Source organism: Chrysochloris asiatica, unplaced genomic scaffold, assembly GCF_000296735.1.
Source record: "Chrysochloris asiatica unplaced genomic scaffold, ChrAsi1.0 scaffold00086, whole genome shotgun sequence".
Lineage (NCBI taxonomy): Eukaryota > Metazoa > Chordata > Mammalia > Afrosoricida > Chrysochloridae > Chrysochloris > Chrysochloris asiatica.
The window spans coordinates 12,113,108-12,125,966 of NW_006408604.1; the positions used below are offsets into that span (position 1 = coordinate 12,113,108).

The 12,859-nt window shown below is 40.6% G+C and overlaps 1 protein-coding gene across 1 annotated transcript in view; it reads left to right on the forward strand.

The window, feature by feature from the left end:
* Nucleotides 1–12,395, forward strand: part of MANSC1 (MANSC domain containing 1) — a 14,013-nt gene extending 1,618 nt beyond the window's left edge. Inside the window, exons 2-3 of the mRNA XM_006866054.1 lie at nucleotides 949–1,089; nucleotides 11,470–12,395. Coding sequence (XP_006866116.1) covers nucleotides 949–1,089; nucleotides 11,470–12,395 — 1,067 coding nt within the window. The remainder of the gene's footprint in view (nucleotides 1–948; nucleotides 1,090–11,469) is intronic.
* Nucleotides 12,396–12,859: the final 464 nt, after the last annotated feature.

A 12,859-nucleotide genomic window follows, 5' to 3' on the forward strand; every position in this document is an offset into this window, starting at 1 on the left:
AACCGCTGACCTTAAGGTTCGCAGCCCAATTCGTAACCACTACGCTACCAGAGCTCCTTTACCACGATATACTGATCCCTATTTTAGTTCAAGGACTGCAAGCCGAGATGTGATAACTATGTGCCACAGTGAAGCGAAAGCCAATTTTAAACCCCGATGAGTAGAGAGAATAATTTTTACTGGATGGGAGAGAGAAAGAAGCCAGAAGAAAGTTAAGAGTGAAAAGTTAAGAAGGGAAATACAAAAGCAAAGATGGTAAGAGGGAGGGGAGAAATGGGAAAGAAGAAGCAAAAGAATAGTGCTGATAAAAATGAAAAGATAAACGTGTTCTTCCATACACTAACAAGATCTTTTATGGATTGAGGTAGCGTAGTGGTTACGAATCGGGTTGCTAACCTCAAGGTTGGCAGTTCAAAACTACCAGCCATTCCGCAGGAGAAAGGTGAGACTTTCTGCTCCGGTAAAAATTTGCAGCCTTGGAAACCCTGTGCAGGGTCACTGTGAGTCGGAACCTACTCCACAGTACTTAACAACAATAACAACCCTAGAAAGCCATACTTATTTATCAGCATCTGAGAAGCCTTCAGGAGACAAGAGATAAAAGAAATCAATATGGTGAAAGTCACTGTTTAAGAACTAAAAGGTATTATATATTTCTATGTATAGTTTTATGGCTTTTTCAGCAAATGGAAGATGTAGTTTTAAAGCATTAAATGTACTATTAAAAATTGGCTTTGCCAAAGATTATTTACCTTCATTCAGATGTTAAAACCCAGTCTATAAAAAAATTGCTTTAAGTGATTAAGTAAAGGAAAAGGAAATGATTCAGCAATCAGCAGTCAAGTGAACAAAGTATTTGTGTTGGACACCAGATTAAAGTTCCTCCTGCTTGCTATACTCTTTAGAAAATAATATTTCAAAATAATGCACAGAAACCTTTCTTTGCAGGGGACAAAGCATGTAACTTGGTGATCTTCGACACTCGAAAAATAAGTAGACAACCCAACTGTTACCTGTTTTTCTGTCCCAGTGAGGATGCCTGCCCATTAAAACCAGCCAAAGGACTTATGAGTTACAGGGTAATTAGAGGTAATCAAAATGTTACTTTTTCTTTTGTGATTAGAATTATTTAAGGATATAGTTCATGTGAAAAACTTTCTGCAAGTCAAAATAATATTTTCAAAAGAGGTCACGAATAAAGAGGCATGCCAGAAAATAGCATGATTTAAAATTCCTTTTATTGAACCAGTTGTTTGTTTTTTTCCTAAATGATACCATACTTTCTTGTGTTTCGATTTTATTTTTACCTTCATAAGGGAAAGAGGCATACAGACCTTTTGTGAAAACATTTTCAAAACAGCTTTTTAGAACAGTGGTGGCAACGCTGGAATAAGTGTATGGTTTTCCAGAATGACTGTTTTGAAAGGGGTGAGGCGTATGTGAGTATGTAAAACTCTAGTATGTTTGCTATTAAGTAGCAATTATTTTATAGTCATATTTGAAATCAAACTCGATGGATTTTATTGTGTAGACCTGGAAGGTCAAATACTTACTGATCATCTACCATGCATGGGATTCAGTGCTGGGCCCTGAAGCTACAGTTTCCATGCTCATGGAGCTTACATATTATAGCTAAAGATATATAAATTTTTATATATTTGGATATGTCTTAGTGAGATTTTGACTTGTTAATTACATTTTTTTTAAATATGTACAACAAAACATTTGCCATTTCAGTCCTTTTTACATGTACAATCCAACCACACCAGCCACACACAACCCCATGGTGTACAACCATCACCGCTATCAACTTCCAAATCTTTTTTTACTCTCTCTCTTCCCATTTTCTATCTCCCTCCCACTCCCACCCCCATTTTCTTTTGCAGGAAATTTCCCAGTGGTTTGCCCTAATGAGAAAATAAATACTTGCAGGGATTAAAAAAAAAAAGTTTAAGAAAGCAATTTGTTCCTTTTCACTGCCTTCCTGGCAACGCACGTGTCTACACCCTAGCCAGTGAATAATTCTCCCTTCCCTGCCTCCTCTGGTAATCATCATAGATTGTTTCTTTTAGAACAAAAACCTTGTCTTGATATTTTACAGTTGTGGTCTCATACACTATCTGTCCCTTGGTGACTAATTTCACTTAGCATAGTGCCCTCCAAGTTCCTCTACATTACGTGGTGTTTTGCAATATATCGCTATTCTTCAAGTTAATTTTTTATGTTGTTGTTAAGTGCCATCAAGTCGGTGCTGACTCTTAGCAACCCTATGTATAACAGAATGAAACACTGTCTGGTCCTGCGCCAACCTCACAATTATTGCTACTCTTAAATCCATTGCTGTTGCCATTGTTCCGGTCATCTCTTTCTTCGCTGGCCCTCCACTTTACCAAGTATGATGTCCTTTTCCAGGGACTGGTCCCTCCTCATAATATGTCTGAAGTATGAGAGAGGAAGTCTGAAGTCTGGCCCTCCTGCCTCCCAGGGAGCATTCTGGGTGTACTTCTCCCAACACAGCCTTGTTTGTTCTTTTGACAGTGCATGGTACTTTTAATATTCTCTTCTAACACCATAACTCAGTTGCATCAATTCTTCTACAGTCTCCCTTATTCAGTGTCCAACTTTCACATGCATACGAGGTTACTGAAAAAGCCATGGTTTGAGTCAGGCACACCTTAATCCTCAAACAGACATCTTTGCTCTTCAACACTTTAACAAAATCTAGTGCCGCAGATTTGCCTAATGCAATACATCATTTATTTCTTGACTGCTGATTCCATGAGTGTTGATGGTTGAGCTGAGCAAAATGGAGTCTTTGATAACTTTAATCTTTTCTCCATTTATCTTGAAGTTATTCATTGGTCCAGTTGTGAGGATTTTTGTTTTCTTTACATTGAGGTGCAGCCCATACTGAAGGCTGTGATCTTTGATTTTCATCATTAAATTTTTATCATTTTAAGTCCAATGCATTCAGCAGACAAAGTTGTATCATCTGCATATCACAGGTTGTTAATGAGTCTCCCTTCAATCCTGATGCCATGTTTTTCTTCATGTAATCCAACAACTCAGATTATTTGCTCAGCATTGTTGTAAATGCCGTCAAGTCGGTTCCAACCCATAGTGACCCTGTATAAGTTTTCCATGCAGCGGCTGGTGAGGTTGAACTGTCGACCTTACAGATATTGAATAAGTATGGTGAAAGAATACCACCTTTTTTTCTGTTGCTGTTAAGTGCTGTTCAGTTGGTTCCAACTCACAGTGACCCTGTGTTGGGTTTCCGAGGAGTGGCTGGTGATTTTGTACCACTGACCTTGTGGTTTAAACCGGGTACCTTATAGTTGAGTGCTTATCCTACAGCACGAACTCTTTCAAAAGGTATCAAAATTTCAAAAGCTCTCAAATTTCCTTTTCTTTTTTAAAAAAAAAGTTATATATTTTTTTTAATTGTGAACTCAGTGATAGTTTACATGGGAGAACATCGGCTTATACCATTGTTTCATTGCAGTGATTACAATCTCCTCCGTCCATCATCATTCAACAGTATTTGCTTCCATCCCTTTGTTGTGTTTTTTTATGTGTGTATGTGTGTGTGTGTGTGTGTGTGTGTGTGTGTTTTGAGGGGTAGGGTGGGGAGATGTACACAGAAATACTCAGGAATATATAGTAACAAATTTCCTTTTATATTTTAGAAAATAGTTGTCACTATACTTTTAACTGTTAATATTATTCAATGAGTTCATTTAGTCAACAGATAACAAATATTTTTTAGCATCAAAGGAGCTCTGGTAGCGTAGTGGTTACGAATCGGGCTGCGAGCCTCAGGGTCAGCAGTTCGAAACTACCAGCTGTTATGCGGGAGAAAGATGAGGCTTTCTGCTCCCGTAAAGATTTACTGCCTTGGAAACCCTGTACAGGGTCGCTATGAGTCGGAACCGACTCCACGGCACATAACATGTGCCTCTGGTAGATCCCTGGGTAGTGCAGGGATAAGTGCAGTTCTAACTAGCCAACAGCTCCACAGGGGAAAAACATCTGGCAATCTGTTCCTAGAAAGATTACAGTTTAGGAAAACCTATGGGGCAATTCTGCTCTGTCCTGTCATGTCACTATGAGACAGAATAGTGGTTTAGTTTGGTTATGTGCCTGTAAGATATACAATTAATTTTACCCAAAGAATTTGTTCTTTGTCTTTCTTTTTGAGAGATAGCCTTGAAAATTTTGGAATTTACTTACAGCTCCAGACCACATGTACTGATATGGATTGAATTATGTCCCCAAGAACACTGTGTTACAAATCGTAGCCTCCATGCTTATAGTTACAAATCCATGTGGCAAGGAGTTGTCTTGTTATGTTAACGAGACCGGATTAGCATAGAATGTATCTTTGGAGATACAAAAGTGATTAAACAAGGGAGCAGAGCATAGGTAGGGGAAGAGAGATGCTAAACCACAAGGACATCTCCAAGAGTTTACAACTGCTGTCCTAGAGTTGGGGAAAAGAGGTGAAAAGGTAGAGGGAAATTTGTAGCCAGCAAGTCAAAAGTGAGAGTGGCATGGGGGTCACAAACTCTGGCTGGTGTCTGAAATCTTGGACAAATGTGGCAGTCTGGAGGATTGCTGAGTTCTGACCTAGCTGGTAGTTGGGGTCAGAGGAAGAAGTACTACATTTTTTGTTGTTGTTAATTGCTGTCGATTCAGTTCTGACTCAGTGACCCCTGTATAGGGTTTCCAAGGACACACTGATGGATTTGAACTACTAACCCTGTGGTTAAGTTTGTTGTTGTTATGTGTCGTGGAGTCAGTTCCGACTCATAGCGACCCTGTACAGGGTTTCCAAGGTTGTAAATCTTTACAGGAGCAGAAAGCCTCATCTTTCTCCCACAGAACAGCTGGTAGTTTCAAACTGCTGACCTTGTGGTTCACAGCCTGATTCGTAACCACTATGCTACCAGAGCTCCTTTGTGGTTAAGTAGGATGGTGTGAAAAAAAGAGAACTGAATTGGGTTGGGTTAACTCAGTTTAGTGCCAAACACTTTTTAAGCCCTGAGGAGAATATAACACTAAACAAGGAGCTCACTTCTGGGATTTAGATTCTAGCTGGGGAGAGAGATAACAATAAATAATAAAATAAAGTCGTAAATGCTCTGCAGAGAACTGAAATAGGACAGTGTACTGGATAATCACTGAGTGGACTCTTTCAGTGATCAAGAGAAACAGCTGTAATAAAGTTATTCCTAAACTGAAATTTAAACAGCAAAAAAGAGCAGATGTGAGAGGATCGTGGGAAGTTCTTTGAGGCAAAGGAAACAGCCTGTTTCAGGCTCCTAAGGCAAATTGACATTGGAATGTTTGAAAAACAAACATTCAAATCCCAGCGTGGCTGATACAGTGAGCCAGGCAGAGTGCCACAGGAGAGGACAGATCACACAAAGTTTGGTAAGCCTGGGTGTTGTTTCCAGGTGCTAGCCAGTCATTTTGACTCTTAGCAGCACTGTGTGACAAAGTCAATCTGCCCCATATAGGATTTTCTGTAGTCTTGACAGGTGCAGATTGCCAGTCTTTTTCCTGCAGTACTACTGGGTAGGTTGGAACCACCAACCATTGGGTTAACAGCTAAGCGTTTAACCACCACGGTTCTTAAGCCAGGGTTGTTTTGTTGTTAAGTGCCGTCAACTCAGTTCTGACCCATAGCGACCCTGTGTAGGGTTTCCTAGCAGCAACTGCTGGTGAGTTTGAACTGCCAACCTTGTGGTTCACAGTCCAGTGCTGATCCTACAGCGCCACATTTTTATTTTATGTGTGTTAATAGAATGGAAATTTTTAAGCAGGTATTTGACATGGTGTTAACAAGGTTTCAAAGATCACTGTGTCTATTCTATTGAGAATGAACAAAGACGCAATAGCAAGAGGAAAAGTGGAAAGACCAGTTAGGAGGTGAGGTGAGATCTAGGCGAAAGAGAGATGGTGGACATACGATCTGTTACAGAGATCCGGTTGGCAGGACATGCTCATGGAGTGGATGTGGGGCACAGAGGACAAAGAAGCATTGAGATGGGGTTCTAGTGTGTGGTGAGTGACTAGTGGGTTGTGATATTATATATTGAGTTGAAGCTTTAAGGAAAAGCAGTTTGAGGATTGGGCAGTGGAGTGGAATCAAGTGGTTCTCTTTTGGCTTCGTTGAGAGTGAGTTCCTTTGGGGGCTGCTACTATGCAGGGTGCCTGAGCATGGACTGCTTTATCCTCTGGGTAAGGCTGCATCTGAGTTTTGTTCATGAACCGAGAAAGCCTGATGTGTCAAACACTCCCTTACACAGGACTGGAAGCTTGATTCTTTGTCTAAATTTTCCTGAATAGTGATGTAGCCCAGATATAAAAAGATATGACACACTTAAAAGAGGGAAGGAATCTTCACAGCAAGGATCATTCCCACCCCCTCTGTACACAGAGTTGACAGACATTGGCTACCCTAAATGGAGGGGATATAAAGGCACGAAGTGACTGGCTTACAAGTTTTCAAGACGGAGTTTAGTTTCAGAGGGGGCAGGGGAAGGTAGACTCTCTACTGAGTGGTTTTCAACCTATCAGGGAGCTCTGGTAGCGTAATGGTTATGAGTTGGGCTGCTAACCTCAAGGTCAGCATTTCGAAACTACCAGCTGTTCCACGGGAGAAAGATGAGATTTTCTGCTCCCATAAAGAGTTACAGCTTTGGAAACCCTATACAAAGTCGCTATGGGTTGGAACCAACTCCACAGCTTAAACAACAACACACGGGGCTGGTGAAAGGAGATAGTGATAAGACTTGTGGTTCAGTAGTGAATAAGTTATCAGGACTGAATTGTGAATGTTGCAAATGTAAAGGTAGAAATTTTGTAACAAAAAGAGGGGAGTGGTTGATCTTGCAGTCCAGGAGCAGCGGACCCTGGGACCATCAAGGGAGAAAAGTAGAGTACGGGACCCTATCCAGAGATGGAGACAGAGATGATGACATGGAGAGATGGAGCAGCTGGGGACTCTAGACTAATGACTAATGGAGAGGGGCTCTGTGCTGGTGGCCGAGGGCAGACTTGCAGGGTGTGCCCTTTGGGTGTTTGAATGATTGTATATTCCTGAGTGTTTTGGTGTACAACCAAAAAAAAAACCCCAGAGGGAATAGAAGCAAATACTGTTGAATGATGATACTTTGAGGGGATTATAATCATTGCAATGAAACAAAATATGATACGATGAGTGTAAAACAAATGTTCTTCCATGTAAACTATCACTCAATTCACAATAAAAACTTTAAAAAAAAGATAGGACACAGCATGAATGGGCTTCTTAGAGAGCTCAAGACCTCATTTTGCATGGACTGTGCCATGTTCTCCTTCTGTCCTTTAGGGGTTTCAGCAGCCAAGAAAGCTGCCCCTATTCTGTGTGATTCCTTCACTTTTGCTACCAATGGCCAAAAACATTGGGAACCTATAATATATGTATGGGTGTGGCTATTGCTGGTGCTCTCTGATCCCTCTGCAAAGCAGGGCTGCTGTTCAGCAGGAATTGGGTGCCCTAGTCTTAGTTTACAAAAAGAGGTCGGGGCTCAAGACACTGACCTGAACATTTGTTCTTCTGCTCCAGGTGCTCCCACAATTTGAAAGGTGGACATCACATTCCAGCCCTGTTACCGCATCTCACTATCTCATCTTCATTCTGTCCTTTTTTCTACTTTCAATGCATATTCCTCAGGTCGCTTGGCTCTAACACAATTCAAGTTTAAAGTAGAATGGTAAAAGGATCATCTGAATTCAGTAACTGCATTCTTGAAAATTTTCTATTAAGGGAATGATTTTTTTTTTTAATGTAAAAATAGTAAAAAGCTGTTGTCTGAAGCTGTTTACTGCATCATTCGTTAGTTTATCAGGGTAAATTATGGTGGGTCCACTTGAGGAAGTACCATTCAGATATTGGGTGTTTAAATAGAAAAATTCTGACTACATGTCAGGTAAAAGTACACACTTGTTTTGCATTTACATGAAAAATAACATTTTTGACCTTATGGTACACAGAAATAATGGTAGTTGCTAGGATATGAAGATAGAAATGATAGTTGAATTTATTTTCTGTTTTCACAAAACGTACATAATGTGATTGCTTTTATAATTCATGTTTAAAAGAGGAAGCCTGTGATAAAGATTCTCTGATGGAAATGAGAGAAAAGGAATGTACATGAAGTAATGAAGGTATTACAGCCATTCTTGTCATAGCCACCAGGGGGCGACATTAACTGAGAACAGCTTGATTGCCATCTAGGGTCAAAGAGAGACCAATGCAGGATATAGTGTGTAGCAGACTGCTTCCATCTACAGAATGTTTACAAGCCGTGCTTGTAATTCAGAGTGTTTATTTATTAATCTGCCTGTGTTGATAGATGGAGATTACCCCATTAAAATGAGTATCTGCCTCCTGTTTGGAGTGAAATTATACAGATATCTGCTTGATGGTGTGTTCCTGCATGAAGCCTATTTTCTATAACCTATTGACCAAGATTTAAAGTGGCAATGGACTGTATTCATTCTGCATCACCATTGCAGCTTGGTATCTTTGTTTTGGTCAGCTCTGTGGTTGTCATTTCAGCGAAGGGCTGGAAGACTAGGGAGATTCAGAAATAGACTAAATTGGGAGTTGTTAGATCATTTGATTTCAAGTAATAGTCTGGCCCTATTTTTTTTACTCAGTGGAGTCACTTGAAAATGAAACTCATAAGAGCAGAGGGCTGTTTTCCAGTGAAAGCACCACGCCTCAATGACAAACATCAGTTGGGAAGAAAGTGGAGCAGGTGTACAGGACACATACATCTGGGATCTCTGCCGGTGGATGAATCTTATCAAGAAATGAGACTAGCCTGAACTTTGCTCTGTCCACGAGCTTGCATTCTTGAGAAGAAAAACAGCTGTTTGCCAACCCCCCCTTTTTTTTTGCCAATGACCTTATTTAAGTTCTGATTTCACACACATCACAGAACATTTACTTATTAGTCTTTTTTTTCTTTTTTTTAAAAAATGAATTCTGTTGCTATCTACTCTTTCTGTGGTGCTGTAGGATAAGCACTGGACTGCTAACCACAAGTTCGGTTGTTCATACCCACCAGTCGCCCCTTGGAAATCCTACACAGAGTCCATTCGACAGTACTTAACAACACCACCTAAAAATGGGGTGTTGTGTGTCATGGAGTTGATTGTCGAATCATAGCACCCCCGTGTGACAGAGTAGACATGGTCCATAAGGTTTTCTAAGCTGTGGTCCATTGTGGGGGTTAAAACTGCCAACCATTTGAGTAACAGCTGAGGTCTCCTGTATCTAAAAATATAATAACTATGTATCACTTGGTAACGCTTTTCTACAAGTGTGATACCACCCAGTAACAAAAACTCCTTTTTTCAGCAGTATTAGAGGAAAAAAGAAGTTAGGTATCTAAATTCTATTTTAGAGTAGACTGATATAGGTTAATGCACTGGACCTCAGGTCGGCAGTTCAAACTCACCAGCCGCTCTTCAGAAATCCTATACATGGTCACTATGCGTCGGAACCAACTTGAAGGCATTTAACAACAACTGTGTCTACAGTAGGGGTTGGCAGAATTTTTCTGCAAAAGGCTAGCTAGTAAGTATTTTCAATTTTCCAGGCCAGTATTTTGGGCTTTGTGTGCCATATATAGTGTTCTCGTAGTACAAAAGCAGCAGTGGTCAATATGTTAAGCAAATGTGCATGACTGTGTAGCAATAAAGTTTTATTTATGGACACTGAAATTTGATTTTCTTCTAATTTTCATATTTCACAAAACATTTGTCTTTTGATTTTTTTTGTCAATTAATTTAAAATGTCAAAATCAATTTTAGGTCTCGAGCCATACAAAAATAGGTGGCAGGCCAGATTTGGTCTTAAGGCTATAGTTTGGATACCCTGCCCTGGGTGGATTCTTAAGTGACAGTTCTAAAGGATGTCACAGAGGTGTGATGCTTACAGAGTAGGTAAAAGGTGTTTCGAATCTGAGGTTGCTTCTGGATGTCTTTGTTTAGTAGAGAGGAGAGTGAGATGTAGTATAGAAGCCAGCAGTGAGGGAAGTCAAGGAAGGGAAGTATGTAGGGGCCAGAGCAAGTGAGCCATTAATGCCAGGAAATTCCTCTGTTTCTTTTCTTGTGTTTCCTGCAGATCTCATCTGAATGAAATTGTTAGCCAAGTAATATAAAACAATTCTAACGATCATTCCTGGTACCTGATTAACAAATTTTTTTTTTCCTAGGTGAGCTGTGGTAAATGGTGTCTGTAGGACTAGAACAAAATTCTAAATATTCTCCAGCACTAGAAGGGTCTGAAGCTAGTTTTGCTTCCGCAGGAATTAAGGAATATTGGGTTTATCTTAGTAGCTTGGCTAATGTTTGGCCAAAATTTCTGACACTTCCTGATTTTAAAGACTGTTCCCATTGTCCTTAAAACCTCAGACATTGGCTGCACGATTCCTATCTTTAAGAGTCAAAATTCTCTGAATGTGGTGCTGAAACCATCCAGTTTCTAGGAAAAGTCATCAGTCTTCACCCACTGCCTTATACTCAATACCTTCAGAGAAAACCAAACCCTCTGAACTCCTTACCTCTGCTCCCTGTCAAACCTCCTTCACAGGCTGTTTTGCCTCCTTCCCTCCACTCACCTTTCCTTGCCTGCCACCCTCACACCATTATGAAATCTCTTCTAATGATTGTCTGCTTCCCCAGTTGTCATCTGAGTCCAGTTGACCAGAGTACTGTATCTAAAACAGGGGTTGGCCGGCTTTTCTGAAAAGGACCAGACATGTCTCACAGGATTGGGCTTCACATAGTTTCTCCCTGCCAGTCTGGTTCTTGCTGCTGCAATCTCAAACTGGTCATCTTCTGCCTGTCCTACCCAGCTTTCTTCCCTGGCCTTGACCCTCTAACTGACGTCATTTCCCTAAACCTCTTCCTTTTCTTCCTAAATCCCGCTCTGCTTCCCTCTATGGGAATTTCTACTCTTCCTTAATTTGCCTAATCCTCTTCCACACATCTGTTCTCTTGTGTCCCAGCATCCTAGAATAAAAAACAGCATCATTTGGGAAAAGGTACTGTTATCAGGTTATATTAGCCATTTGTATTTTTTCCAGTTTGTAAGATTTCAATGAAATATCAAACATCAAATACTGGGAGATTCATTGAACAAGCTAATGCGCTTGTTAGTTGTTAATCTCCCTTAGTATAGAAATGGAGTCAGTGGATGATGCGAATAGTTAACACGCTGCTTTGAGTCTCCACAAAGGTACCTCAGAAGAAAGGCCTGGACGTCTATTTCCCAAAAATTAACTATTGAAAACCCACATGTCTGCTCTGACATACATGGGGTCACTGTGAGTCTGAATTGTCCCTACAGCAATGGTTTAGCAAAAGAATGTTTCAGTTTTCTTTTTATTTTCTTTACGTTTTCAGATTTCCCTTCTTTGACCAGAATTGACTTGCCGAGTCAAGAGCTAGCCCAAGAAGATTCTCTCTTACATGTCCAGTCTCCACAAGAAGCCTCTCCCACACCCGCTCATCTGACAAGTCATTCAAAGCCCAGTAATGCCTTATTGAAAGATACGCTTTCTCAGGAGTCTGAGTCCTCAGATCACTTGGAGAAACTATTTAAGAGTAAGCAAACGCGTACACAGTTTCCTGTTTATAAAGAAAAAGGCCAACCTCAGAGTTCACAGTTTTCCCCCAAACAAAAAATAGCTCATCTGCTCCTTGAAAATACGACTCCATTCCCAACAACAGTGACTGCTGTTCCTCCCAACACCACCTTCATTTCTCCAAAGCCTGCAGTTCTCCAAGCCACCATCTCTTCCCTGATACCTGCTGTGGCCCCCACATCTCCGCCTCTCACAACCATGACTTCTCAGCCGCCCACAGCCCTCTTCTCTACAATTTTCACACACTCTGCAGTTACACCCATGAATACAACAGTTGTGACTACAACAGCAGTTCCGACTACCTCCTTTCAGGCACCTAAAGACTTCAAAATCACATCAGGAAAGATGCCTTCTGCAGTAATCTCCAACTTAACTTTGAATACAGGGGATGCACACAATGTTGCTACACGTCCTTTGTCAAATGTGAATTCCTCTGCTGCAAATAAAGTGGCCACTCTGGAAACCGGGAAGGTGAGCCCAGGCAGTTCCTCACAGCGCAATGTTCTAAAAAGTCAGCCTGGTCTTCCCTTTGAAAAGTGGCTCCTCATTGGGACCCTGCTTTTTGGTGTCCTGTTCCTGGTCATAGGCCTTGCCCTCTTGGGTAGGATGCTCTCAGAATCCCTCCGCAGGAAACGTTACTCGCGACTAGATTATTTGATCAATGGGATCTACGTTGACATCTAAGGACTAAGCTAGATGTCTCTTAACTCATTTAGTAACCAGTAGCACAAACCCATGCTTTCTGCTAACTCACTGATCTTAGCAGGAGGTTGTGCTTTGAAGGCAAGTAAATCCCCCTAACACTATGTTTTTCAAGAGAGGGGTAAGGAGCCAAATTAGTCATATGGATGATCTGTTTCTAAAATAATTAGATTAAAAAAAAAAGCTCTATCTAAAGTAATAAAGTAAAATGCCATATAAAAAGAAAAACTCAACTGGCCATATGTAAGGGAAATGGTTGTGATTTCTAGGTTCATTAATATTTCTGGTTCCAGATAAAGTCAATTGTTTGTGACATCCTAATGGATTCACTTTCCTTTTATATGAATTCCAATAAAATTTTTTCCAGATGTATTTCCTTCCCATTAAATATTTGAATAAATCTTTTGTTACTCAGTAATGTTCTTATAGGTGACACGTCCAGCTGG